Source organism: Poromitra crassiceps, assembly GCF_964638095.1.
Source record: "Poromitra crassiceps genome assembly, chromosome: 16".
NCBI classification, from domain to species: Eukaryota; Metazoa; Chordata; class Actinopteri; order Beryciformes; family Melamphaidae; genus Poromitra; species Poromitra crassiceps.
In genome coordinates, this window is record NC_139645.1 from 1356152 (window position 1) to 1381392 (window position 25241).

A 25241-nucleotide genomic window follows, 5' to 3' on the forward strand; every position below is an offset into this window, starting at 1 on the left:
AAATATTCACAGAGCTGTTTGAGATGAGATCTCTCTGAGGTCGGACTCGGGTTACACTTGTTTTGATTTGATCAAGCCTCTGCTGATTTCAAATCAGATTCATTCGTCCTTTAATCCTGGAGGAGCGAATACAAACTGAGCTAGAGAGACAATCTTGCGATGGGATGAAATCAGCCCCGACGCCCATTTGTGTGAAGTCTGTGCTTCCTGCGTCTCTGTGCCCCGGAAGCTCCGCCTCTGATGAGAGGGAGAGATGGAGATCCTATGTTCAGCATCATGTTGCTATGAGACAACGGCTGCATTGTAATTAAACTGTCGGCCATTGTTACTTAATTGTTAGGATCATTTGCACATGTTGTTTCCAGCTTCTGTTTATGTGGGTTTGTGTGCTTGTGTGAGGCTAGACTGAAGGGAGAAGTGTGTGTGTGTGTGTGTGTGTGTGTGTGTGTGTGTGTGTGTGTGTGTGTGTGTGTGTGTGTGTGTGTGTCGTGTGTGTGTCGTGTGTGTGTGTGGGTGTGTTGTGTGAGTCTGTTGTGTGTGTTGTGTGTGTGTGTGTTGTGTGAGTGTTTGCTGTGGTACAGTAACAGGGACCGTAATGCATAATTCAATGGCCTAGTGGTATGGAATTAAATTAGAATCTTAGTGGAGCCCAGTTGAGTTGTGCTGACGTGACGTTGTGTGACTGTAGCATCTCTTGCTTAGCGCCGCTGCAGCTCGTGCAGCTCGTTGTTACTTTACACTTTTAGACTGCAGCAGATGTTCTCTGGCAGCTGAGACACTGCAGAGCTCCAACAGCTGAGCGTGTCTGGTAGCAGATATGGAAGGAGTTATTTGACCACTTAGAGGTTAGTGGGTCAGCGATGGCTACTGCGTCGTGTGTGTGTGTGTGTGTGTGTGTGTGTGTGTGTGTGTGTGTGTGTGTGTGTGTGTGTGTGTGTGTGTGTGTGTGTAGGAGATAGGCGAGTCCATTTTAAGAGCAGTGTTCTCTGATCCTGGAGGGAATGTGAGACAGTGACTCTCACTCCAGCAGTGAATCTGATCATGTTTATATTGCTGCACCACAAATCTCCATGCCTTCCAGCATCCTGGTGGATTATTTGATTGTTTAATTGTTATTGTGGAAACTCTGCCTTTCCCTATCTATGGAAGACAGAGAAGATAGGCCTGAGTCAAGTTTGAGCAAGGAGGTTTTTCTTAGTTAACAGTCGCAAAGTATCTGAGATTTTAGGACTTAAACTGCTTTGGAGTCTAGAGAGAATCTCAAACGTTCACATGAGGTGGACTATCACAGTCACACCCAAGGTATGAGTGATCACTCCTCTAAGGCAGTGGTTCTCAAATGGGGGTCCGGGGACCCCCAGGGGTCTGTGGTACTTTGCCAGGGGGTCTGCGAAGAGTTTTCAGGAAAATAAAAATAAAAACGTTTTTGTGTGTGCAAAAGCTTCATAGTTCAACGAAAATATGTTATGCTTTAAATCTAAAATGGTTCATGGATTACATTCTAATCTAACAAACCTATCAATTTAAAAGTCAAGCATGTTACGTGGAAACAATTGAGCTTAGCCCAAAATCACAAGTCAGAATGAGGGGGTCCCCAGTATATTTTCTATCTTGTAAGGGCTCCTTGGCTGAAAAACATTTGAGAACGTCTGGTCTAAGGTGTTGGAGATAGGCACAGAAGATGAAAAACATAGAGATCATCTTGCGATGAAGGTCTGAGTGAGATGTTCTAAGACCTCTCCTGATTCTGAATATAGCTGAAATGCTTGATTTGACCAAGTAAAACTATTTTTATAAGGATTTTTCAAAACATCGAAGGAAAAATGAATGACGGATGAAATCCCTTAGGATGTATGCAGAACAAGCCGGAGTTAACACGGGGGCTCGAACCTGCGACCCTCATGTTGGTAGGCAGGCAGGGAATCTAACTACCGCTGCACTACCCGGACACCCCACAATATACATGAATTAAGCACAAGGAAAATGTGCCAGTGTTAGTTAGCCAATGGGTTAATGTTCAATTATCGTCCCTGCAGCCAAATGACATGTTCAAAGTGTTCATAAGAGAGTGTGTAAACAAGCAGAGCCTTTGAGAGCTCTTTGTGTTGTATAATTAATCTAACAGTCATTAATTAGTGAGAGAAGAGGACAACAGGCCTGGCATAACAAACAGAAGAGAAAGTATGAAGTATGAAGCAGTACAGAGTTCAGACTGTTATGGCTCAATTCCACCACATTTAACAGCCCTGCACAGCTCGTCCCCACTCGGCTCTAATCGTTTCGGCTCGATGGACGTTTTGCTTCCACCGCGGATCATCTGCCCCCACCCACCCCCGCCCCCGCATATCTGTCCTTCGCTTATAGCCGAAGTAGACATAACGTTACAATTAAATCCATCCACAGAACTTTTAAACTGTTTATGAAATACTGGTGCCTCTAAATGACCTACAGTGGACATGGGCGAATGTGACAATCGGCCAGGAAAATGGATATCACTTTGTAGTTAGTCAAACTCAGGCATGCGCTGCGCTGCGTGCGGACGGAAGAGGCGCAACAGAGTGAAGCCTGCCCTGTACCCCGCGGCCTCTCAGGCAAGACCGCGGCTTCACCAAACACCCGCTGCGGCCTAGCGGAGCGCTGCAGCTCAACTAACTACAGGAGCTTGCTGAGCAGCGGACTTTTTTCACTCTGAAAACAATTGAAACCACCGCCACGACTTTATTTCACAAAGGCGAAGGCAGCAACACAAAGACTGATGGAAATAACATAACAGAAGAGAATGTAAGCCCACTAAACTGGTATGCAGCGCATTGACAGTCAGTAGATAGAGTAAACACGATTCTGCCTGGCCAATCAGTCGTCTACAATGTTTTCACGTCACCGTATGAACCCGGGTTGACAGAATAGAACCCCGACAAGGCAGGTACGAAAAGTAGCACGACTCGACCCCAATACAACCCGGGCTGGGACAGTTTAAACCGGTGGGATGAGACAATTTATCGAGTCGAGCGGAGCGGGATCGCGCTACTACCTGCGGTGGAAATGAGCCATTACACAGATTGAGAAGTTGAGTTATAATTCATGCTGACACAACTGATTGTCAATAAGTCATTGCTTAAGGTTGTGTTTAAATATGTTGTATGTGTTACTAGTGTGTACGCGTAACGGCAGAGCATTCCAAAAGTCTGCTGCATTCACTGAGAATGCTGATTGGCTAAAATAGCTGCTCCTATAGGTTGAGGCGATGTCTCGTCATAGACGCTGGGTTAGCTGGCTCAGCCTGGCTGCATGGGGGCGGGGTCAGGGTGGGGTAAATCCCCCGTTCTATCCATTCAGCAAAGATAGAATTTAGCTGATAGCCCAGCCCAGGCAGACACGATCGGGGATTTAACCACCGCAGTAAACGCACATCTGAACAGAGACGTCTTGTGTTCTGCTCTAGAACCCCCAAACATGTAGTTTAGAGCCGCAGCACCTTCCTTTGGTGAGTCAGCCCATGAGATATATGGCCGGTTTTACCCCACTCGCGCGCCAGCCGTTTAACATTTTGTGGGCGTTCCCACACATGCTGACTGTCTCTATATGGACACAATCAATCACCTCTCCAGACATATCTACAGTAGTATGTCTACTTTGACTATTTTGTTTGATCAACTCTCCAGGTGGAGGTGGGGCCAAAACCATGAGAAACTGTCAAAACAAGACATGCATCAGAGTTTAATGAGGTTGTATCATGTCCCTCCCAACTCAAAAGCCTGTGTTTATGGAGAATTTGGTGTTGTGCTGCTGGCTTGTGCCCAGCTGGTTAAGCAGTAATTCAGGTAGCAGATGATCATTGTGTTAAATACAGCTTTGCAGTTTGTCCTTTGGCAAATCAGTAGGACTTGAATCACCAGCTGATCAGCAGCTGCTGGAACTCCCTGTCTCGACTAGACAAACAACACATGACATTCAAAACTCAAACACCTGGCTGGCACCCTGCTGAGCAAGTGCGTCTGTGACTGACGCTAGAAGCCCACATCTTAATTGATTGCCATGTGATTTCCAATCAAGCTAAATGAGCGTGTCACGATTCATTATGTTAATTACGATTATTATGATTATGTTAATTAAGATTATTATGATTGATGATCCGGTCATTATCCCCGACAGGTGATCATCAACAGCACCATCACACCCAACATGACCTTCACCAAGACGTCGCAGAAGTTTGGCCAGTGGGCCGACAGCCGGGCCAACACCGTCTTCGGGCTGGGCTTCGCCTCGGAGCAGCAGCTGGCCAAGGTGAGTCGTCCAGAAACGCGTCAGCAGAGGTCACACATGGCTCTGTGTATAGAGAGCCGCAGGAACGAGTCCGGAAAACATCGATGCGAACACTCCGGGTTCTTCACTGTTTCTGCCTATGGGATCTTTGAATGGGTTTTTGGCTCGATGCTTCAAATAAGGTCTCTGGGCAACGCAAGCTTATTCAAACGCGAACCAGTGTTCAGCAGGATAATCTTCACACATGAGGACCACTTTTATGAGTTTTTAAGCTTTTACGTGCCGTTAAAAGGGCGGCTAGCTAGCAAACGGCTAAATATATTATACGTCAATAACGTCATCACTTCAAAGGACGAACACGGAAATTCTCTTTCCCTCACCTGGTTCAGCCCGGAGTAATCAGTGCACAGCAGCGCACACATCAACAACACTCCAGGTTGAGTGGTGACGTGACGTGGAAGCCTATGCGACACTGTGTGTAGTTCTGGATTAGCTTAGCACAAGCTTTTTACTTCTAGGGCTCGCATTTACGCTTCAAAACTCATGAAAGTGGTCCTCATGTGTGAAGATTATCCGGCTGAACACTGGTTCGCGTTTGATTAAGCTTGCGTTGCCCAGAGACCTTATTTGAAGCATCGCGGCAAAAACCCATTCAAAAATCCCATAGACAGAAACAGTGAAGAACCAGGAAGTCCGGGACTTCCGCGTTCCGACTACAAAAATACGTCATCCCTGCGGCTCTCTATACAGTGCTGTAGCTCAAGGTTTGCTACATAAAAAGTCAGAAAATGGTGAAAAATGACGATTAATGTTTCCCAAAGCCCAAGACAACGTCCGACGTCCGTCCTCAATTATCTTGTTTTCTCCACAACCCAAAGATATTCAGTTGACTGTCATACAGGTCAAGAAACCAGAGAATATTCACTTTTCAGAAGCTGGAATGAGAGAATCCCCCCCACCCTTAAAGAATTACTCAAACTGATTAATCATTATCAAAATAGTTGGCGATTCATTTAATAGTTGACTAATCAATTAATTGTTGCAGCTCTAGTCTGTAATTGAGTAGCTTTGTTGTGTACTTTTACAGTAATTCTACTTTTATTTAAAATAATCTAGTTTGATCTTTTCTAAAAAGCAACTCGGTATCTTGTACTCTTGAGTACAAGTTCAGCGAGCTGCTTTTTACTTTGACCTATGTAGATATTTACACCAGTACTTTTACTTCAACTTCATACCAGCAAAGTAACAGTACTGGAGTACTTCTACTCGAGTAGGATGTTTAAGTACTCTTTCTACCACTGATGCAGCTGAGAGGACTTTTTGACATTTGTTTCTGTTTTTGTCTGAGGACAAAACACACACACACACACACACACACACACACACACACACACACAATGTGCACATCACCAGGGGAATAGAAAGCATTAGGAACAGGGTTGATGTCGATTGAATATGTGCTCCCCATATCTCTCAGCTCATCATACCCTCCAGCTCTATAGTCTGCCCTGAGCTCCCACCAATTTAGAGACAATTATTTACATTGCATCTAATCACACCTCTCTCACACCTCTCATATCTTTCCAGTTTGCAGAGAAGTTCCAGGAAGTGAAAGAAGCAGCCAAGCTGGCCAGGGATAAATCTCAAGAGAAAGTGGAGACGTCAAGTAATCACTCCCAGGTAAATGATCATCTTGCGAGTTGTGACTGTCTGGAATTGTGATTCAGTAACAACAACGCCTCTGCTGTCTCAGTGCTTATTTCTCTGTACAACAACGCCTCTGCTGTCTCAGTGCTTATTTCTCTGCCCTTACGGTGGAAATGAGACGTTAAAACATTTGAATACACGATTTCAGACGGACAAGCCCGTCTTTATTGTCACACGGTTACACATCAACACATGCACGGACGGCCACAACACACACATGCTGACGGTGGCCGGTGAAATTTGTCCTCTGCATTTAACCCATCCTGGCTTGTCCTTTCCTCCGGGGGGGCAGGCCAGGAGCAGTGGTCGCTTTCTCGTACAGCGCCCGGGGACCGACTTCGGATGTTGTCGTCACTGGTCGGATGACGATGACGATCTGATCTTCTGCATGTTTTTAATGGGGGGGGGGGGGGGGGTTATATACGGAGGAACCCCCCTGGGGGAGCACGGGGAGAACATGCAAACTCCACACAGACAGAAAGGCCCTTACGACGAGATACCCCACCTGGGCAGTAGGCACTGAAGATATGGGGGGGAACACAACCACAGCGCCCACAGTGTCCCAGGCGAGAATCGAACTCAGGACCTTCTGACTGCGAGGCGACAGCTCTACCACTGAGCCACTGTGCCCCTGAGCACACTTTGGCTCTGTGTTGAGAGATTGTGCTTTTTAGCGTGATCAAATGTCCAAATCAGAATAGTTATATTTACATAATATATATTTATATAATAGTTATAGTGCACTAGTTATAATAATATATAATATATAATATATAATAATAGTTCTAGTGCACTAGCAGCAACGCTGAGACTAAAAAACAGAGATCTGTACGAGGCACAAACCCAACCATGACTTCTTGCACAACTCAATGTTGAATATTTCATTCTGATTGTTTGGAAGTCATTGCCTGAGGTGCTGTAACTGTCATTTTAATTGATTTGTGACCGTGTTTATCCACCTCTGTGCTGCTTCCCAGGTGAGGTGATAAGTGGCTTGGAGATCACCTTTGACCTTCTACACCTCATCAGTCATTATGAATCATATGCCTGACTATTATTACGTAGGTGATCTCTGTGTTGTTTGGGACAGCTACAGCACCTCAGGCAGTTACTTACAAACAATCAGAATGAAATATGCAACATCGAGACACAAACAACACAGAGATCACCTACGTAATAATAGTCAGGCATGTGATTCATAATGACTGATGAGGTGTAGAAGGTCAAAGGTGATCTCCAAGCCACTTATCACCTCACCTGGGAAGCAGCACAGAGGTGGATAAACACGGTCACAAATCAATTAAAGTGAGTGAGTGAGTAAGTGAGTGAATGAGTGAGTGAGTGAATGAGTGAGTGAGTGAGTGAGTGAGTGAGTGAGTGAGTGAGATCACAGTTAGTGGAACAGTGTCACTCCACATTGTTTTGCTGACATGAGAAGCTCCTGTACGTTTTAGTCAAAAAGAATTACACAAATGATCCCTGATTGGTAATTCTGTGGTGTAAGAAAATGGCGCTGGAGAGCTGGACCGGAGGCCTCCGACCGGCTCCCCAGCTGGCGCTCTCTGCCCCCGCTAAGCTAAGCTAAGCTAAGCTAAGCTAACTCCAGATGGCAGGACTCAGCCTCGGCTCTGTGAAGCAGAAAGCTGACTGGACCATATGACATGATGGACCCTGGCAACACTCCCTCCTCAGCCCTCCACTGTCAGAGCTGATGTGTTGTGTGTGTGTGTGTGTGTGTGTGTGTGTGTGTGTGTTACAGTGTGTGTGTGTGTGTGTGTGTGTGTGTGTGTGTGTGTGTGTGTGTGTGTGTGTGTGTGTTACTGTGTGTGTGTGTGTGTGTGTGTGTGTTACAGTGCACACTCTAAGGCCGTGGCCACACTGATCCGTGGTGTCTGTCCGTGTGCGTTCATTTCTCTGTTCACTTCCATTCATTTTCAATGACAGCTGTCCGACTGTCCGTGGAGCACTCAGAAGCGTACGTATCCAGAACGTTTGCATACGTTTTGATGGACAGAAAGTTGAAGAGGGATGAACTTTTTCTGGATGAACGTATCGGATGGTCGGATGGTCGGATAGTCACTGTCCGTTTAGCCAATCAGAGTCGAGGTCTCGAGAGGAGGCGTTCCGAGATTTGTTTCAACTTTTCAAAGAAGATGGCGGCCGAGGCGGTGAAGGAGGTTATAATTAATGCTGTGTACACCATCCCGCTGTTGTACAACGTGATAGTCAGTGTCACCGTCTGATTTCACCATCTAATCTGGTCATTCGGTGGCATTTTATTGCCACATAAGTAGAGCTAACAGCTAGCTGACGCCAGCTTTCTTCTTCTCTCGGTTTATAGGCGGGTCGCTGACACCTTTAAGGTGCTTACCGCCACCTGCTGTACAAGTAAGTAGGTTACTTGTACATGCAACGGACATAAATCTATCCGTCTATCCGTTCTGTCCATTTTCTGACGGATCAGTGTGGCCAAGGCCTAACACGCTGTAACACGTGTGCTTATCACAGTGGGGGTGCTATTTGAGACGCATTTACACATTTCGACCTATCAGACATTTATAGGAAGCTGCGACTGTGCTCAAAAAGTCTCCCCCCCCCCCCCCCCCCCCCACCAGGAGTCTGGCCGCGAGACCCCGTCCACCAACCAGGCGTCCAGCATCAACGGGACAGACGATGAGAAGATCTCCCACGTGGGTCCGGAAGCCGCCCTGCTGAAGAGCGAGAACGATCGCCTGAAGAGCGCCGTGGAGCAGAGGTGAGGCGAGATTTATGAACCACTCGATAATTTAAAAACAAGGGCTTTCATATTAAAGCACATATAATAATAACATAGCGCATATTTATTTCACTGCTTTCATTCCGTCGCATCGCTTCCCGAGTTTTCTGAAATACTAATCATTTCTAACTAAAGCTTCTCTCCAGGCGGCATCGGTATTATTTTCAGGTGAGCCCAGTCATTTGATTTGGCCCACGTGCATATTCATATATTCATATATTAATATATTCATATACTGTATTAATGTCAGTCCGTCATCCAGATGGTCATCCATCCATCCAGGCATCTGTCTGTGAAAATAATGTCACACAATGTCACCAACAGTCCAGCAACACTGACACAACTCTCAGTAACCTGCCCTAATCTGCTCTATTCTTCTAAGAGTCTCACGCACCAAACTGTGCTTAAAATGAGCTAGCTCACTCTCTTTTTGCTCATTGTATATTCTATTTGTGTGCCTATTATTTATATATACATATATATATATATATATATATATATATATATATATATATATATATATATATATATAGATATAGATATACTCTATGTGCCTTTTCCCTGCTGAATCCTATTACTTTTGCTGCTGCAAGAAACTAATTTCCCCACGAGGATCCTTCATCATCTAATCTAATCTAGGGCGTGATGATGATGATGATGATGATGATGCTTACATGTATATGGCTCTTGGAATCCAGATGTGCAAAACGGTAATTGCGTTACACACCAGATGTCAATCCAGATGGGATTAAAATGAGCCCAGCTCAAAATATCAAAATACACTCGGTAATCTGAGCTAGGATTTTGACCGGGGTAGCTGGAGAAAATCACTGGAATATTTGATCAAGACAGGATCAAACTCCTGTAGTACTGAGGCAAAAATGAGGGATCGCTTCACCTCCCCTGGTAATACCAGTGATCACCTGACCTCCCCTGGTAATACCAGTGATCACCTGACCTCCCCTGGTAATACCAGTGATCACCTGACCTCCCCTGGTAATACCAGTGATCGCCTGACCTCCCCTGGTAATACCAGTGATCGCCTGACCTCCCCTGGTAATACCAGTGATCACCTGACCTCCCCTGGTAATACCAGTGATCGCCTGACCTCCCCTGGTAATACCAGTGATCGCCTGACCTCCCCTGGTAATACCAGTGATCACCTGACATCCCCTGGTAATACCAGTGATCACCTGACGTCCCCTGGTAATACCAGTGATCACCTGACGTCCCCTGGTAATACCAGTGATCGCCTGACCTCCCCTGGTAATACCAGTGATCACCTGACCTCCCCTGGTAATACCAGTGATCACCTGACATCCCCTGGTAATACCAGTGATCACCTGACATCCCCTGGTAATACCAGTGATCACCTGACGTCCCCTGGTAATACCAGTGATCACCTGACCTCCCCTGGTAATACCAGTGATCACCTGACCTCCCCTGGTAATACCAGTGATCACCTGACCTCCCCTGGTAATACCAGTGATCACCTGACGTCCCCTGGTAATACCAGTGATCGCCTGACCTCCCCTGGTAATACCAGTGATCGCCTGACCTCCCCTGGTAATACCAGTGATCGCCTGACCTCCCCTGGTAATACCAGTGATCGCCTGACCTCCCCTGGTAATACCAGTGATCGCCTGACCTCCCCTGGTAATACCAGTGATCACCTGACGTCCCCTGGTAATACCAGTGATCGCCTGACCTCCCCTGGTAATACCAGTGATCACCTGACCTCCCCTGGTAATACCAGTGATCACCTGACCTCCCCTGGTAATACCAGTGATCACCTGACCTCCCCTGGTAATACCAGTGATCACCTGACCTCCCCTGGTAATACCAGTGATCACCTGACCTCCCCTGGTAATACCAGTGATCACCTGACCTCCCCTGGTAATACCAGTGATCACCTGACCTCCCCTGGTAATACCAGTGATCACCTGACCTCCCCTGGTAATACCAGTGGCATCCAGAGAGAGGATAAGAGAACCACAACTCTGCTCAATTAACAGCAGACACCAACTGATCCAATTTAAAGTCACCCAACGTCTTCATTCTTCCAAGTCCAGGTTGCACAGGATCTACCCTTCTGTCTCACCACTATGTGATAGGTGTCAGGTGTCAGAGGGTACACTACCCTTCTGTCTCACCACTATGTGATAGGTGTCAGGTGTCAGAGGGTACACTACCCTTCTGCCTCACCACTATGTGATAGGTGTCAGGTGTCAGAGGGTACACTACCCTTCTGTCTCACCACTATGTGATAGGTGTCAGGTGCTACAGGGTACAATATCCCATGCTTTTTGGTTTTGTCCTTCACTATCTGGATTCTGGGCCAAAATATTTGATTGGTACTCTAGTCTAAGGCCTATAAAATAACCCTTCAGCCGGAGGCAACTCTCCATCTTCGGCTGCTCAGAATCCTCTCTGCTCCTCTCTACGGCTGTGCAACAGTCAGAATCACAATCAGAAACACTTTATTGCCAAATGCATCACAAGGACACACAGGAATTCATTCTGGTGAATCAGCACACTCGACAAGATACAGATAAACATACATACTGTATACGTATATACGTATACGACAGTGAAGACAAGACACTCAGGACATGAAAGAGCATGTAGTTGGTTACCACAACCAATAGTTTTTACTAAAAAATGCAGCTATGCACTCATAAAAGCATTCATAAAGACAATAAAATCACCAGAAACTAGGATAAAAACTTAAATGATAGAAAACGCATGGATTAAAATAGTAAGATATGTGATTGGGCTTGTTGAGGAGAGACAGCCCTCGGGAAGAAGCTGTTAAGGTGGCGTGTGGTTCTGGTCTTGATGGCACAGAACCGCCTTACCGCCTTACCAGGATGAGAGGGGTCAGAGAGGATCCTCCCTGCCCGCTTCCTGACCCTGGCATCATACAGCTCACTCAGTGACAGTTGCTGTTGTCCTGTCAGCTTCTCTGCTGTGAGCACGATACGCTGCAATCTGCACACAGAGACAGAGCCCAACCACACGCCCCCCACACACCCACACACACACACACACACACACACACACACACACACACACACACACACACACACACACACACACACACACACACACACACACACACACACACACACACACACACACACACACACACACAGGGCAGAGACAGAGCCCAACCACACAGAGATGGATGATGAGAGACTGGGTCAGGACCGGATGGGAGACGTTGAGTTTGTGGAGCTGTCTGAGGAAGAACATGTCACTGTGGAGCTGTCTGAGGAAGAACATGTCACTGTGGAGCTGTCTGAGGAAGAACATGTCACTGTGGAGCTGTCTGAGGAAGAACATGTCACTGTGGAGCTGTCTGAGGAAGAACATGTCACTGTGGAGCTGTCTGAGGAAGAACATGTCACTGTGGAGCTGTCTGAGGAAGAACATGTCACTGTGGCCCTTTTGATTGTCCATCACCTTGGTGATGGTGGTGCTGAGGAATTTGAAGGCCTCCACCTCGTTAACAGCCGTGTTGTTGATGAACAGCGGTGAGAGTGGGGGAAGTCTATTGTCATTTCAACTGTTTTGAGTGGATTGAGCTCCAGGTTGTTTTTGGAGCACCACTCAGCCAGGCTGGACACAGTTTGTCTGTAGGCGGACTCATCGTCGTCCTTGATGAGGTGAACCACGGTCGGGTCATCTGCGTACTTAATTAGCCTGATGTTTGGGTTTGTGGAGAGGAGGTCGTTGGTGTACAGCAGGTAGAGGAAGGAGGAAAGCACACAACCTTGGGGTGACCCGAGGATCAGACAGGTGGGGGCCCAGCCGCACATGGTGAGGAAGTCAATGATCCACTGGCTAATCTCTGACGCAGGGGACGACTGTCGCCGAGAGACTCATTCTGAAGGAGTGGAAGTCCCCCTCTCCAGCTTTGTTTCAGCTGTGGCTGACAGACATATACATATGGAGAGACTCCAGTTCCTGAGGACCAATTCCCCTAAGAAATTCACAACTATCTGGGACCCATTTCTAGCCTACTTAGACGAGGCTAGACTTTTCATGGAGCTCTTGCGCGGGATCCCACACGCATCTCTCACAAGCACACCTCTCACTTGACACGGCTGGTAGCAACACGCTGTAACGTGAATGTTGATGATATATGTATTTTTTTGTTTTTTTGTCTGAGCCTGTTTTTGTTTTCTATGTTCTGAAAATTGCAAAATAAAATATGGGTAAAAAAAAGGATAAGAGAACCACATGAGGATGTGTTGCTCTAGAAGAGGGAATCTGTTGCATTTGTTGCATAAAACTTCAATGCATTGACTTCTCCAAGTAGCACTTGTGCATTGCATTTTGCCCCAAGTTCATTGTGTTTAGTGGCGCTTTTGCGTGACTTTACACGGCTTTAGGAAGTTGTTTTGGTGGAAAGTGTGAGACTGAGGCCTGCTGCTGTAGAATGTCACGGTGCAAGTTTGTCTACATTTGACAGAGACGAGCACACTTCAACCCGGCCATGTATACTAAATATACATCACAACCTCTCCAACCTTCTCCGCTCCACACTCGAGTGGGAGCAGATACCTCAGCCATATCAGGCAGATTGCATTATCTTATCAGCGCAATAGACCTTTGAGTCTTTTCACACACTCAATGATTTGTCTTGATCTACTTCAAAAGCCTGGTGACAGTTTGATGTGCAGCCCAGCTAATGAAATACTTCTGATTGATTGGAAGGGTTTGGTAGAATGATGTGTCATGTCAGTGGCCACAGGCCCCGGGCATCTCCACGCTAACCTGTCTCTATCTCTCTTCCTCCTTCCCGTAATAACTCTCCGCCCGGATCCCTCTCCACCTGTCCCTCCACCTGTCCCTCCACCTGTCCCTCCACCTGTCCCTCCACCTGTCCCTCCACCTGTCCCTCCACCTGTCCCTCCACCTGTCTCTCCACCTGTCCCTCCACCTGTCTCTTCACCTGTCCCTCCACCTGTCCCTCCACCTGTCTCTCCACCTGTCCCTCCACCTGTCTCTCCACCTGTCCCTCCACCTGTCCCTCCACCTGTCCCTCCACCTGTCTCTCCACCTGTCCCTCCACCTGTCCCTCCACCTGTCCCTCCCGGCAGCAACACCAATGCAAAGAAGTGGGAGACTGAGCTCCAGACTTTAAGAGAGAATAATGCCAGGCTGGTGGACGCGCTGCAGGAGTCTTCAGCCAATGTAGAAAGCTGGAAGAAACAGCTGGGCGTCTGCAAGGAGGAGAGTGACACACTCAGGGAAAAGGTAATGTAGTCATGTGACACTGAGGGAAAAGGTAATGCAGTCATGTGACACACTCAGGGAAAAGGTAATGTAGTCATGTGACACTCAGGGAAAAGGTAATGCAGTCATGTGACACACTCAGGGAAAAGGTAATGTAGTCATGTGACACTCAGGGAAAAGGTAATGCAGTCATGTGACACACTCAGGGAAAGGTAATGCAGTCATGTGACACACTCAGGGAAAAGGTAATGCAGTCATGTGACACACTCAGGTAAAAGGTAATGTAGTCATGTGACACACTCAGGGAAAAGGTAATGCAGTCATGTGACACACTCAGGGAAAAGGTAATGCAGTCATGTGACACACTCAGGGAAAAGGTAATGTAGTCATGTGACACACTCAGGGAAAAGGTAATGCAGTCATGTGACACACTCAGGGAAAAGGTAATGCAGTCATGCACACAGAGCCTTCAAACCTGCCAGATGTAAAGGTAACTTGTTAGCAATTATTGGCAGTTCTACAAACAGTACATAGAATAAATCATTATAAATCTTATATTGTGGCAAAAGAGCAGTTTGTGTATAATAAATAATATAAATATTATTATAAATATAAATATGATTTATAATAATAAATAATATAATCTGTATAACATGATGTAGGTGTGAATCCCTAAACAAATGGTAGTAAATCCTGTAATGTCTGTTTCTCTAGAGTACATTAGATCAGCTGCTGTATTCCCAGCACTATAAATAGAATAATTTTTTCATAACTGATGTGGGCTGGTGCTCCGCCTCCTACTGGACGGGTGTTGCAACAACACAACCAAAGAACTTACACTGCCAAGAACTGAAAGCTGTTAGGTCATTTGATTTGATTGCAACATCAGTAGAGCGACGCCTGCGCCATTTTGGACTGAAGGAGACTACCTTACAAACCGCCTACAAAGTGTCTTACAAAGGTAGCTCTACTGAAATGGCCTGTGTTCTTCCCAGTCATGGTGTGGCTGTCTGCTCCGGTTCTGTGCTGTTGTCCCATTGGTGCAAGGATGCCTTTTCAGTCCAAAATGGCGGCAGGGCTGCACCAGAATTTCGTCTCTTGGCTTCTATACAATTCTTCTTTTTGTAACATACCACAAGTTGTTTCATTATTAGCACACCAATTGTCAAGATAACACTGAAATTAATATGACTTTGAATTTCCAATGTCTCGTTCATCCCTGTTCACAATCAAAATAAAGATCAGCTTTTCATCACGCAGCACTCTCTCTCTCTCTCTCTCCTCTGTCTGTGGGTCTCTCTCTCCTCTGTCTGTGGGACTCTCTCTCCTCTGTCTGTGGGTCTCTCTCTCTCTCTCTCTCCTCTGTCTGTGGGTCTCTCTCTCTCTCCTCTGTATGTGGGGCTCTCTCTCCTCTGTCTGTGGGGCTCTCTCTCTCTCTCCTCTGTCTGTGGATCTCTCTCTCTCTCCTCTGTCTGTGGGGCTCTCTCTCTCTCTCCTCTGTCTGTGGGTCTCTCTCTCTCTCCTCTGTCTGTGGGGCTCTCTCTCTCCTCTGTCTGTGGGTCTCTCTCTCTCTCCTCTGGCTGTGGGGCTCTCTCTCTCTCTCCTCTGTGGATCTCTCTCTCTCTCTCTCTCCTCTGTCTGTGGGTCTCTCTCTCTCTCCTCTGTCTGTGGGTCTCTCTCTCTCCTCTGTCTGTGGGTGTCTCTCTCTCTCTCTCTCCTCTGTCTGTGGGTGTCTCTCTCTCTCTCTCTGTCTCTCTCTCCTCTGTCTGTGGGTCTATCTCTCTCTCTCTCTCTGTCTCTCTCTCCTCTGTCTGTGGGTCTATCTCTCTCTCTCTGTCTCTCTCCTCTGTCTGTGGGTCTCTCTCTCTCTCTCTCTCTCTCTCTCTCTCTCTCTCTCTCCTCTGTCTGTGGGTCTCTCTCTCTCTCTCTCTCTCTCTCTCCTCTGTCTGTGGGCAGATCGCTGAGCTGGAGGCCCAGTGTGCCGAAGCCGATCAGGAGAAGGAGAGAAACGCCCAGCTGGCCGTACGCGTGCAGGAGCTGGAGGCGGAGCTACAGGACAAAGAGCAGGTGAGATGTAGTGCAACGGTAGATTTCCCTGCCTACCAACAGGAGGGTCGCAGGTTCGAGTCCCCGCGTTGCCTCCAGCTTGGTCGGGCGTCCATACAGGCACAATCGGCCGCGTCTGCGGGTGGGAAGCCGTATTAAAGGTATGTGTCGTGGTCGCTGCACTAGCGCCTCCTCTGGTCGGTCGGGGCGCCTGTTCGGGGGGAGGGGGAACCGGGGAGAAATAGCATGATCCTCCATGCGCTACGTCCTGCATGGGGGGCGGGGGATCTGAGCGGGGGGAGTGAGCGTGGAGATGGGACTTGATAAAAAAAAATGCTAATCTAATCCATTTACATGTGTCTTGAGCCAGTGATGTCAGAGCCAGGCAGTGATGTCAGAGCCAGGCTGTGATGTCAGAGGCAGGCTGTGATGTCAGAGGCAGGCTGTGATGTCAGAGGCAGGCTGTGATGTCAGAGGCAGGCTGTGATGTCAGAGCCAGGCTGTGATGTCAGAGGCAGGCAGTGATGTCAGAGCCAGGCTGTGATGTCAGAGCCAGGCTGTGATGTCAGAGGCAGGCTGTGATGTCAGAGGCAGGCTGTGATGTCAGAGCCAGGCAGTGATGTCAGAGCCAGGCTGTGATGTCAGAGGCAGGCTGTGATGTCAGAGGCAGGCTGGGAAAAGCTCTTACAGGGTTTACATTCATGATCCACTCTCTGTGCCTTCAGCCTTTCTCCATCAAAGCAAATCACAATCTTCTGATTAGTGCTGCACAATTCCACTGTTCCTTTCATCTCCTGAAGGTACAAGTCTAGCTTTCTCTTCTCATCTAATCTCATCATCCTCCTAGATGACTGAGTCTCTTCACTGCACAGTGAGTCTCTTCACTGCACAGTGAGTCTCTTCACTGCACAGTGAGTCTCTTCACTGCACAGTGGATCTCTAGATGTCAGTGAGTCTCTTCACTGCACAGTGAGTCTCTTCACTGCACAGTGAGTCTCTTCACTGCACAGTGGATCTCTAGATGTCAGTGAGTCTCTTCACTGCACAGTGAGTCTCTTCACTGCACAGTGAGTCTCTTCACTGCACAGTGGATCTCTAGATGTCAGTGAGTCTCTTCACTGCACAGTGAGTCTCTTCACTGCACAGTGGATCTCTAGATGACAGTGAGTCTCTTCACTGCACAGTGGATCTCTAGATGTCAGTGAGTCTCTTCACTGCACAATGAGTCTCTTCACTGCACAGTGGATCTCTAGATGACAGTGAGTCTCTTCACTGCACAATGAGTCTCTTCACTGCACAGTGGATCTCTAGATGACAGTGAGTCTCTTCACTGCACAATGAGTCTCTTCACTGCACAGTGGATCTCTAGATGACAGTGAGTCTCTTCACTGCACAGTGGATCTAGATGATAGTAGCTGTGTTTCCATTACAGTTTTTCGCAAAATAATTGCGATATTTCTACAACTTCGACAATGTACAATTGCGACTTGTAGGCGTTTCCATTGAAGTTGAGTTTGAGTGACGGCGCACACACCTGAACGCAATTCCCTGTTGCAGCAGCTGCCACAGTGATTACGCACGGGGATCTGCCCCATATCCCGTCCCCAGCATGCTCAAATCCAACCAATGGTCAATGCAAATCACCACATGAAGTTACAACGCATATAAACGAGCCTGATTATCAATTCAAAAGAAAATGAGTGTCAACATATTGCTGGCTGCAGTGAATGCAGTGAGCGCGAGAGGCAGAGGAAAAAAGGTAGCCTACAACTGCGCGCACACAGACAGGCAGCCTGTCACCATGGACCGTTTCTGTCATTAAACATGATCTATTTTCCCCAGCTCCGCTTTTGCACAACACTCGTCTTTCTGCTAGGTAGCGTTGCTTAAAAGTTTTCCACTTGCTGCGGAGGTTTTGCCACAGTTTATCGAACCCTTTCTCCCTCATTTTCCTTTCATTTTCCGCTCCTTTTCCAAAGGAGAAGATGGGCCACATGACATGCAAATGCGAAAAATGCGTTTCCATTAAACTTTTGCGATATTTGGGAGGTTTTTCGAAATTTACGTGTTTCCATTACCCACTTTCTATTGCGATATTTAGATTTTGCGCATTTCTGAGGTTAATGGAAACACGACTAGTGAGTCTCTTCACTGCACAGTGGATCTAGATGACAGTGAGTCTCTTCACTGCACAGTGGATCTAGATGATATTGAGTCTCTTCACTGCACAGTGGATCTAGATGATAGTGAGTCTCTTCACTGCACAGTGGATCTAGATGACAGTGAGTCTCTTCACTGCACAGTGGATCTCTAGATGACAGTGAGTCTCTTCACTGCACAGTGGATCTCTAGATGACAGTGAGTCTCTTCACTGCACAGTGGATCTCTAGATGACAGTGAGTCTCTTCACTGCACAGTGGATCTCTAGATGACAGTGAGTCTCTTCACTGCACAGTGGATCTCTAGATGACAGTGAGTCTCTTCACTGCACAGTGGATCTAGATGACAGTGAGTCTCTTCACTGCACAGTGGATCTAGATGATAGTGAGTCTCTTCACTGCACAGTGGATCTCTAGATGACAGTGAGTCTCTTCACTGCACAGTGGATCTAGATGATAGTGAGTCTCTTCACTGCACAGTGGATCTAGATGACAGTGAGTCTCTTCACGGCACAGTGGATCTAGATGATAGTGAGTCTCTTCACTGCACAGTGGATCTCTAGATGACAGTGAGTCTCTTCACTGCACAGTGGATCTAGATGATAGTGAGTCTCTTCACTGCACAGTGGATCTAGATGACAGTGAGTCTCTTCACTGCACAGTGGATCTAGATGACAGTGAGTCTCTTCACGGCACAGTGGATCTAGATGATAGTGAGTCTCTTCACTGCACAGTGGATCTAGATGATAGTGAGTCTCTTCACTGCACAGTGGATCTAGATGACAGTGAGTCTCTTCACTGCACAGTGGATCTCTAGATGACAGTGAGTCTCTTCACTGCACAGTGGATCTAGATGACAGTGAGTCTCTTCACGGCACAGTGGATCTAGATGACAGTGAGTCTCTTCACTGCACAGTGAGTCTCTTCACTGCACAGTGGATCTCTATATGACAGTGAGTCTCTTCACTGCACAGTGGATCTCTATATGACAGTGAGTCTCTTCACTGCACAGTGGATCTCTAGATGTCAGTGAGTCTCTTCACTGCACAGTGGATCTCTAGATGTCAGTGAGTCTCTTCACTGCACAGTGGATCTCTAGATGTCAGTGAGTCTCTTCACTGCACAGTGACTCTAGATGACAATGAGTCTCTTCACTGCACAGTGGATCTCTAGATGACAGTGAGTCTCTTCACTGCACAGTGGAACTCTTTGCCTCTTTCCTCCACTCAATAGCACTGCGCTCCCTCAGGACCTGATTACTCTCCAATAGGAAATGATAGGTATTGTTGTTGTGGGATTTTGGCTTGGTCTTGGTTATTTTCGCTGACCCAGCTAAAACCTGACTTTGAAACAGGCCACTGTTGTTGTTCCCTCACTGAAGTTCCTTCATCTTACTTTGTGTCCCACATAGTTTGAAGTACCTCAGTTTTGGTACCTCTTATAATGGTACTGCTCTTTGAAAATAGCCAGCCTGTGTACAGCAGTGGTTCTCAAATGGGGATCCGTGGCACTTTGCCAGGGGGTCCGCGAAAAGTTCTCGGGTAAATAAAGATTTCTTTTTTTTTTCTTTTTTCTTTTGCAAAAGCTTCATAGTTCAATGAAAATATGTAATGCTTTAAATCTAAAATGGTTCATGGATTACATTCTAATCTAACAAACCTATCAATTTAAAAGTCAAGCACGTTACAGTGGAAACAATTAAGCTTAGCCCAAAATCACAAATCAGAATGAGGGGGTCCCCGGTATATTTTCTATCTTGTAAGGGCTCCTTGGCTGAAAAACATTTGAGAACCTCTGGTGTACAGTATTTGTTTCCTGACTTGTCTATTATCAGAAATGCAAAGGAAGGATTTTTGGGCCTAAATGTCATGATCACCAACTGTCAATTACGTCACTCTTTTACTGTCTATTATATTTACTGGGTTTTCAAAGTCTGAGACTGTGGGCCTCCCCCAAGACACAGCTTGGAAAAAGTAGACCCCCTCGCTCAAATCCTGGATCACGATTATGTTATTTGATCCCATAGACACTCAACAAATGAGCCAAGATAACATATTTTCCCACTTCCATTCACTGGGCCTCCCCTGAAACTGCTTGGAGCCCCCCTGGGGAGGTCACTCATCCATAAGCCAAATTATCAGATTATCAGCTAGCAGAGCCTAAAGGCTCATTTCACAGCAACATTTTTGAGGTGGTAAAGCAGGAAGTAACACAGGCATTAACGAGGGCCCTGGCACTGGAACACTGTGAAGCATAATTAAATGTATTAGTTACACCTGCTTTACTTCCTGCTTTTACCACCTCAAAACGCTTGCTGTGAAATGGGTCCAGTGGCCGTGTTGGTTCTAATGAGGATGGGTCCTGCAGGACCTTTTTGTCATTAGTGGTGAAATGCTGTTTGAGTCTGCAGAGAAATTATATTTATATGATATATTTATATGATCTATTTATATGATCTATTTATATGATATATTTATATGATATATTTTATATTATATATTTATATGATATATTTTATTAGGACTGACTTTCATTGGCATTCCCTAAGAATCTCACTGTCTCTCTTTATGTCTGCTGCTGTCTGTGGTGACTGTGTCTGTGTCTTTCCTGCTGCTGACAGTGTGTTCAGCTGTGTGTGAAGCAGAGGAACAAAGCGTTTGAACAAAACCGTCTGTCATGAATGAGTTTTGAATGTGTTTCATCGTCCTTTGAGAGGTGATAATACCTGCTCAGGTCATTTCAGATCAGATCAGATCACATGTGATCAGATACAAAGTGACCATGTGCTCTTAGAGCAGCAGTCGACCTCCGCTGACAGATTGTAGTGAGAATGAGACATTTAGGCACTCTGGTGCAACACAAGTGACTTGAATGCAAGCTTGCACTCTTAACGATGGTCTGTCTCTGATGCTGTTCATCTTCTGTGCTGCAGAAGTAGATTTATAACTCTGTTACATAACGAGCGACAGTGTTTCCTCTGTGCTGCTTCGGGGGTAATTCTAGTTTGATCTGTCGCCGTTTGTTGTAGTACTAATTTTTTTTTATCACAATAAAATCACGACTTCTGAAACAAATGTATTTGAGTTGTAGATGATATAATCCCACACACTGTGTTAGGATGACGTCATCATTCCTACTTTGACGTCGTCATTCCGACTATGATGTCATCGATCACTGATGATGTCATGGTTCATAAGTGTCTTTCATGCCTTTCGCTAGTGATGTCATAGCACAGGTGATGTCATGTCTCTGATGATGTCACAAACGGTATGATGTCATAGCACAGGTGGTGTCATGCTCGGATCTATAAAGGCCTGTTCCGGCAGGCTCTCGCGAGTGATTCATAAATTCACATCAAGGATCATACCAATCTCTGCAACGTCTGCAACCTGCAACTTCTGCAACCAGCAACTTCTGCAATCTCTGCAACCGTTCCCAAAACCTCGAACAGTGCAGCCCCAGCTATCAAGCTATCAAGTTCCACAACTCCCCTACTCTTGGAGAGTGTCTTGGCCCTCAACTACCCGCGAATAGATCCACATGTCTAACACCGATCCTGACAGTATGAATCACTCTGAAATGGATTTAGCGGGCAAATTTCTCCCCCCGATCAAGGAGGAGGACCATGAGGCGCCAGTTTCCCTGTCGGCCGCCTCAGCTGATCCACCAGGCGACTCAACGAAAGGTCTTGTCACCGAGGAGACCTTACAAACCATGGTTACTCTGATGTCACGCCTGCTTTTGCCGATAATAGGCAATGCTCTGGCTTCCAAGGCCGATGATCGGTACGCCCTCCTGGTTAGCACAATCCAGAATCTGGCTTCCAAGGCCGATGATCGGCACGCCCTCCTGGTTAGCACAACCCAGGCTCTGGCTTCCAAGGCCGAGGATCGGTACGCCCTCCTGGCAAAACGGCTAGATCGTCTCGACGGACTAAACCCTCCTGAGGGTGTCATTCTGCAGCCTTCTCCTCCTCCTGCCCCAGCTTCCGAGGGCACTGTCGTCCCGGAGGTTTCCAGACCTGCTACCCCCCCAACCACTGTGGCCGTTGCTTCTAGCCCTGCCTCTCGGTCGCCTTCAGCTGCTAAGCGCATATTCTGGGGGGGAGTTTGCGTCATCCCAGACCAGGGGCACCCACATTTGAGTCCCAGCAGCCATCTGTACCGTGATCTGACCGGCAGGGTTCGCATCACACCAGAGGAGAGGCAGCGCCGTTTGGACACCCGGAGCTGCCTGTACTGTGGTCGAGCCGGGCATTACCTCTCCTCCTGCTCCCGGCGTCCAGTAAGTGGTCCCACCGCTCGCCGGCCCGTGGTACTCTCAGTGGATCAAGACTCTACGTGTCCAGCCAAGAAATCTGTACGGTTGGGTAGCGTTCCCTGCAGGACCCAGGAGTGGCAGTGTGTCTCCAAGAGGGTTAAGGAGTTGGAGAGGACTGTCGATCGTCTCATTGGGAAGTTCAATCGCTGCCCGCAGATCGGCTCCGTTCCCCCGCAGGGGGCCTCCGAGTCTGCTGGCCCTGAGGCACAACCTGTGGACCTGCCCCTCGCCGAGTCTGAACCCGCACCTGAGGCACAACCTGTGGACCTTCCCCTCGCCGAGTCTGAACCCGTACCCCAGCAGCAGCCAATTCCTGTTCTTGACCCACACGTAGGTTCCAGCTTCATGCTGGGAGGTTCCCGTAGTGTCGTCAGCCCTCGGTCAAGAGCAAGAAGAAATAAGAGGCGTTTAAAGGAGGAGACGGCGGGTGACCCCCCCAAACTACAGGTCGGGAGGGCAGGCCTCGCTGAGTCAGATCCCCCTGTGGCTCTGCCTTCGGAGACGGCGGCATTTGACCCTTTTGATGGTCCCCAGCCTCCCATGTTTGGATCGTGCCCCGGGGGATGGCCGTCCCCAGAGGATCCACCGGACCCGGTAGAAGTTCTGTCTACGTATCGGTCCATCTATGGCTTCGATATCCAGTATTAGGGAGGAGCACCTCCACTGTCATACACCCCCTTTGGGGTCTGACCACCTGCATCTGACCACCTGCTGAAGAGCACCTCACTCTCCTCCGCCCCCTTCGGGGCCTAACCACCTGCGTCTAACCACCTGCGGAGGAGCACCTCCACCAGAACCTGCGGATTTTTTGTCTCCCAGATGCCATCCTTGATGGCCTCATTGGACGCCAGGTGACGTCCGTTGAGGGGAGGGTACTGTTAGGATGACGTCATCATTCCTACTTTGACGTTGTCATTCCGACTATGATGTCATCGATCACTGATGATGTCATGGTTCATAAGTGTCTTTCATGCCTTTCGCTAGTGATGTCATAGCACAGGTGATGTCATGTCTCTGATGATGTCACAAACGGTATGATGTCATAGCACAGGTGGTGTCATGCTCGGATCTATAAAGGCCTGTTCCGGCAGGCTCTCGCGAGTGATTCATAAATTCACATCAAGGATCATACCAATCTCTGCAACGTCTGCAACCTGCAACTTCTGCAATCTCTGCAACCGTTCCCAAAACCTCGAACAGTGCAGCCCCAGCTATCAAGCTATCAAGTTCCACAACTCCCCTACTCTTGGAGAGTGTCTTGGCCCTCAACTACCCGCGAATAGATCCACATGTCTAACACCGATCCTGACACACTGTCCACACTCGCATAATACTTTTTTAATCAAGTCTTTGCAGATTTTTATCCTATTTTCTGCCCAATCAATTCCCCTGCTGTCCCAGTCGTTGCTCCACCTCCTCCGCCGATCTGGGGAGACTAGCACACGCTTCCTCCGATACATGTGCACTCGCCAGCGGCTTCTTTTCACCTGACAGCGAGGTTGGTCCACAGTGCTGCATCAGACTAACTAAAGAAGCGAGTCCTTGGTTGGCCCACAGCGCTGCATCAGACTAACTAAAGAAGCGAGTCCTTGGTTGGTCCACAGTGCTGCATCAGACTAACTAAAGAAGCGAGTCCTTGGTTGGTCCACAGCGCTGCATCAGACTAACTAAAGAAGCGAGTCCTTGGTTGGTCCACAGTGCTGCATCAGACTAACTAAAGAAGCGAGTCCTTGGTTGGTCCACAGTGCTGCATCAGACTAACTAAAGAAGCGAGTCCTTGGTTGGTCCACAGCGCTGCATCAGACTAACTAAAGAAGCGAGTCCTTGGTTGGTCCACAGCGCTGCATCAGACTAACTAAAGAAGCGAGTCCTTGGTTGGTCCACAGCGCTGCATCAGACTAACTAAAGAAGCGAGTCCTTGGTTGGTCCACAGCGCTGCATCAGACTAACTAAAGAAGCGAGTCCTTGGTTGGTCCACAGCGCTGCATCAGACTAACTAAAGAAGCGAGTCCTTGGTTGGTCCACAGCGCTGCATCAGACTAACTAAAGAAGCGAGTCCTTGGTTGGTCCACAGTGCTGCATCAGACTAACTAAAGAAGCGAGTCCTTGGTTGGTCCACAGTGCTGCATCAGACTAACTAAAGAAGCGAGTCCTTGGTTGGTCCACAGCGCTGCATCAGACTAACTAAAGAAGCGAGTCCTTGGTTGGTCCACAGCGCTGCATCAGACTAACTAAAGAAGCGAGTCCTTGGTTGGTCCACAGCGCTGCATCAGACTAACTAAAGAAGCGAGTCCTTGGTTGGTCCACAGCGCTGCATCAGACTAACTAAAGAAGCGAGTCCTTGGTTGGTCCATAGTGCTGCATCAGACTAACTAAAGAAGCGAGTCCTTGGTTGGTCCACAGTGCTGCATCAGACTAACTAAAGAAGCGAGTCCTTGGTTGGTCCACAGCGCTGCATCAGACTAACTAAAGAAGCGAGTCCTTGGTTGGTCCACAGCGCTGCATCAGACTAACTAAAGAAGCGAGTCCTTGGTTGGTCCACAGCGCTGCATCAGACTAACTAAAGAAGCGAGTCCTTGGTTGGTCCACAGCGCTGCATCAGACTAACTAAAGAAGCGAGTCCTTGGTTGGTCCACAGCGCTGCATCAGACTAACTAAAGAAGCGAGTCCTTGGTTGGTCCACAGTGCTGCATCAGACTAACTAAAGAAGCGAGTCCTTGGTTGGT

The 25241-nt window shown here is 47.6% G+C and overlaps 1 protein-coding gene across 2 annotated transcripts in view; it reads left to right on the plus strand.

Moving 5' to 3' along the window:
• homer2 (homer scaffold protein 2) overlaps positions 1–25241 on the plus strand; it is a 57958-nt gene that overhangs the window by 23086 nt on the left and 9631 nt on the right. For both annotated transcript variants that reach the window (XM_083653119.1, XM_083653118.1), the window contains exons 3-7: positions 4153–4284; positions 5851–5943; positions 8586–8725; positions 13855–14011; positions 15947–16057. In XM_083653119.1, the coding sequence (XP_083509245.1) occupies positions 4153–4284; positions 5851–5943; positions 8586–8725; positions 13855–14011; positions 15947–16057 (633 nt within the window). The remainder of the gene's footprint in view (positions 1–4152; positions 4285–5850; positions 5944–8585; positions 8726–13854; positions 14012–15946; positions 16058–25241) is intronic.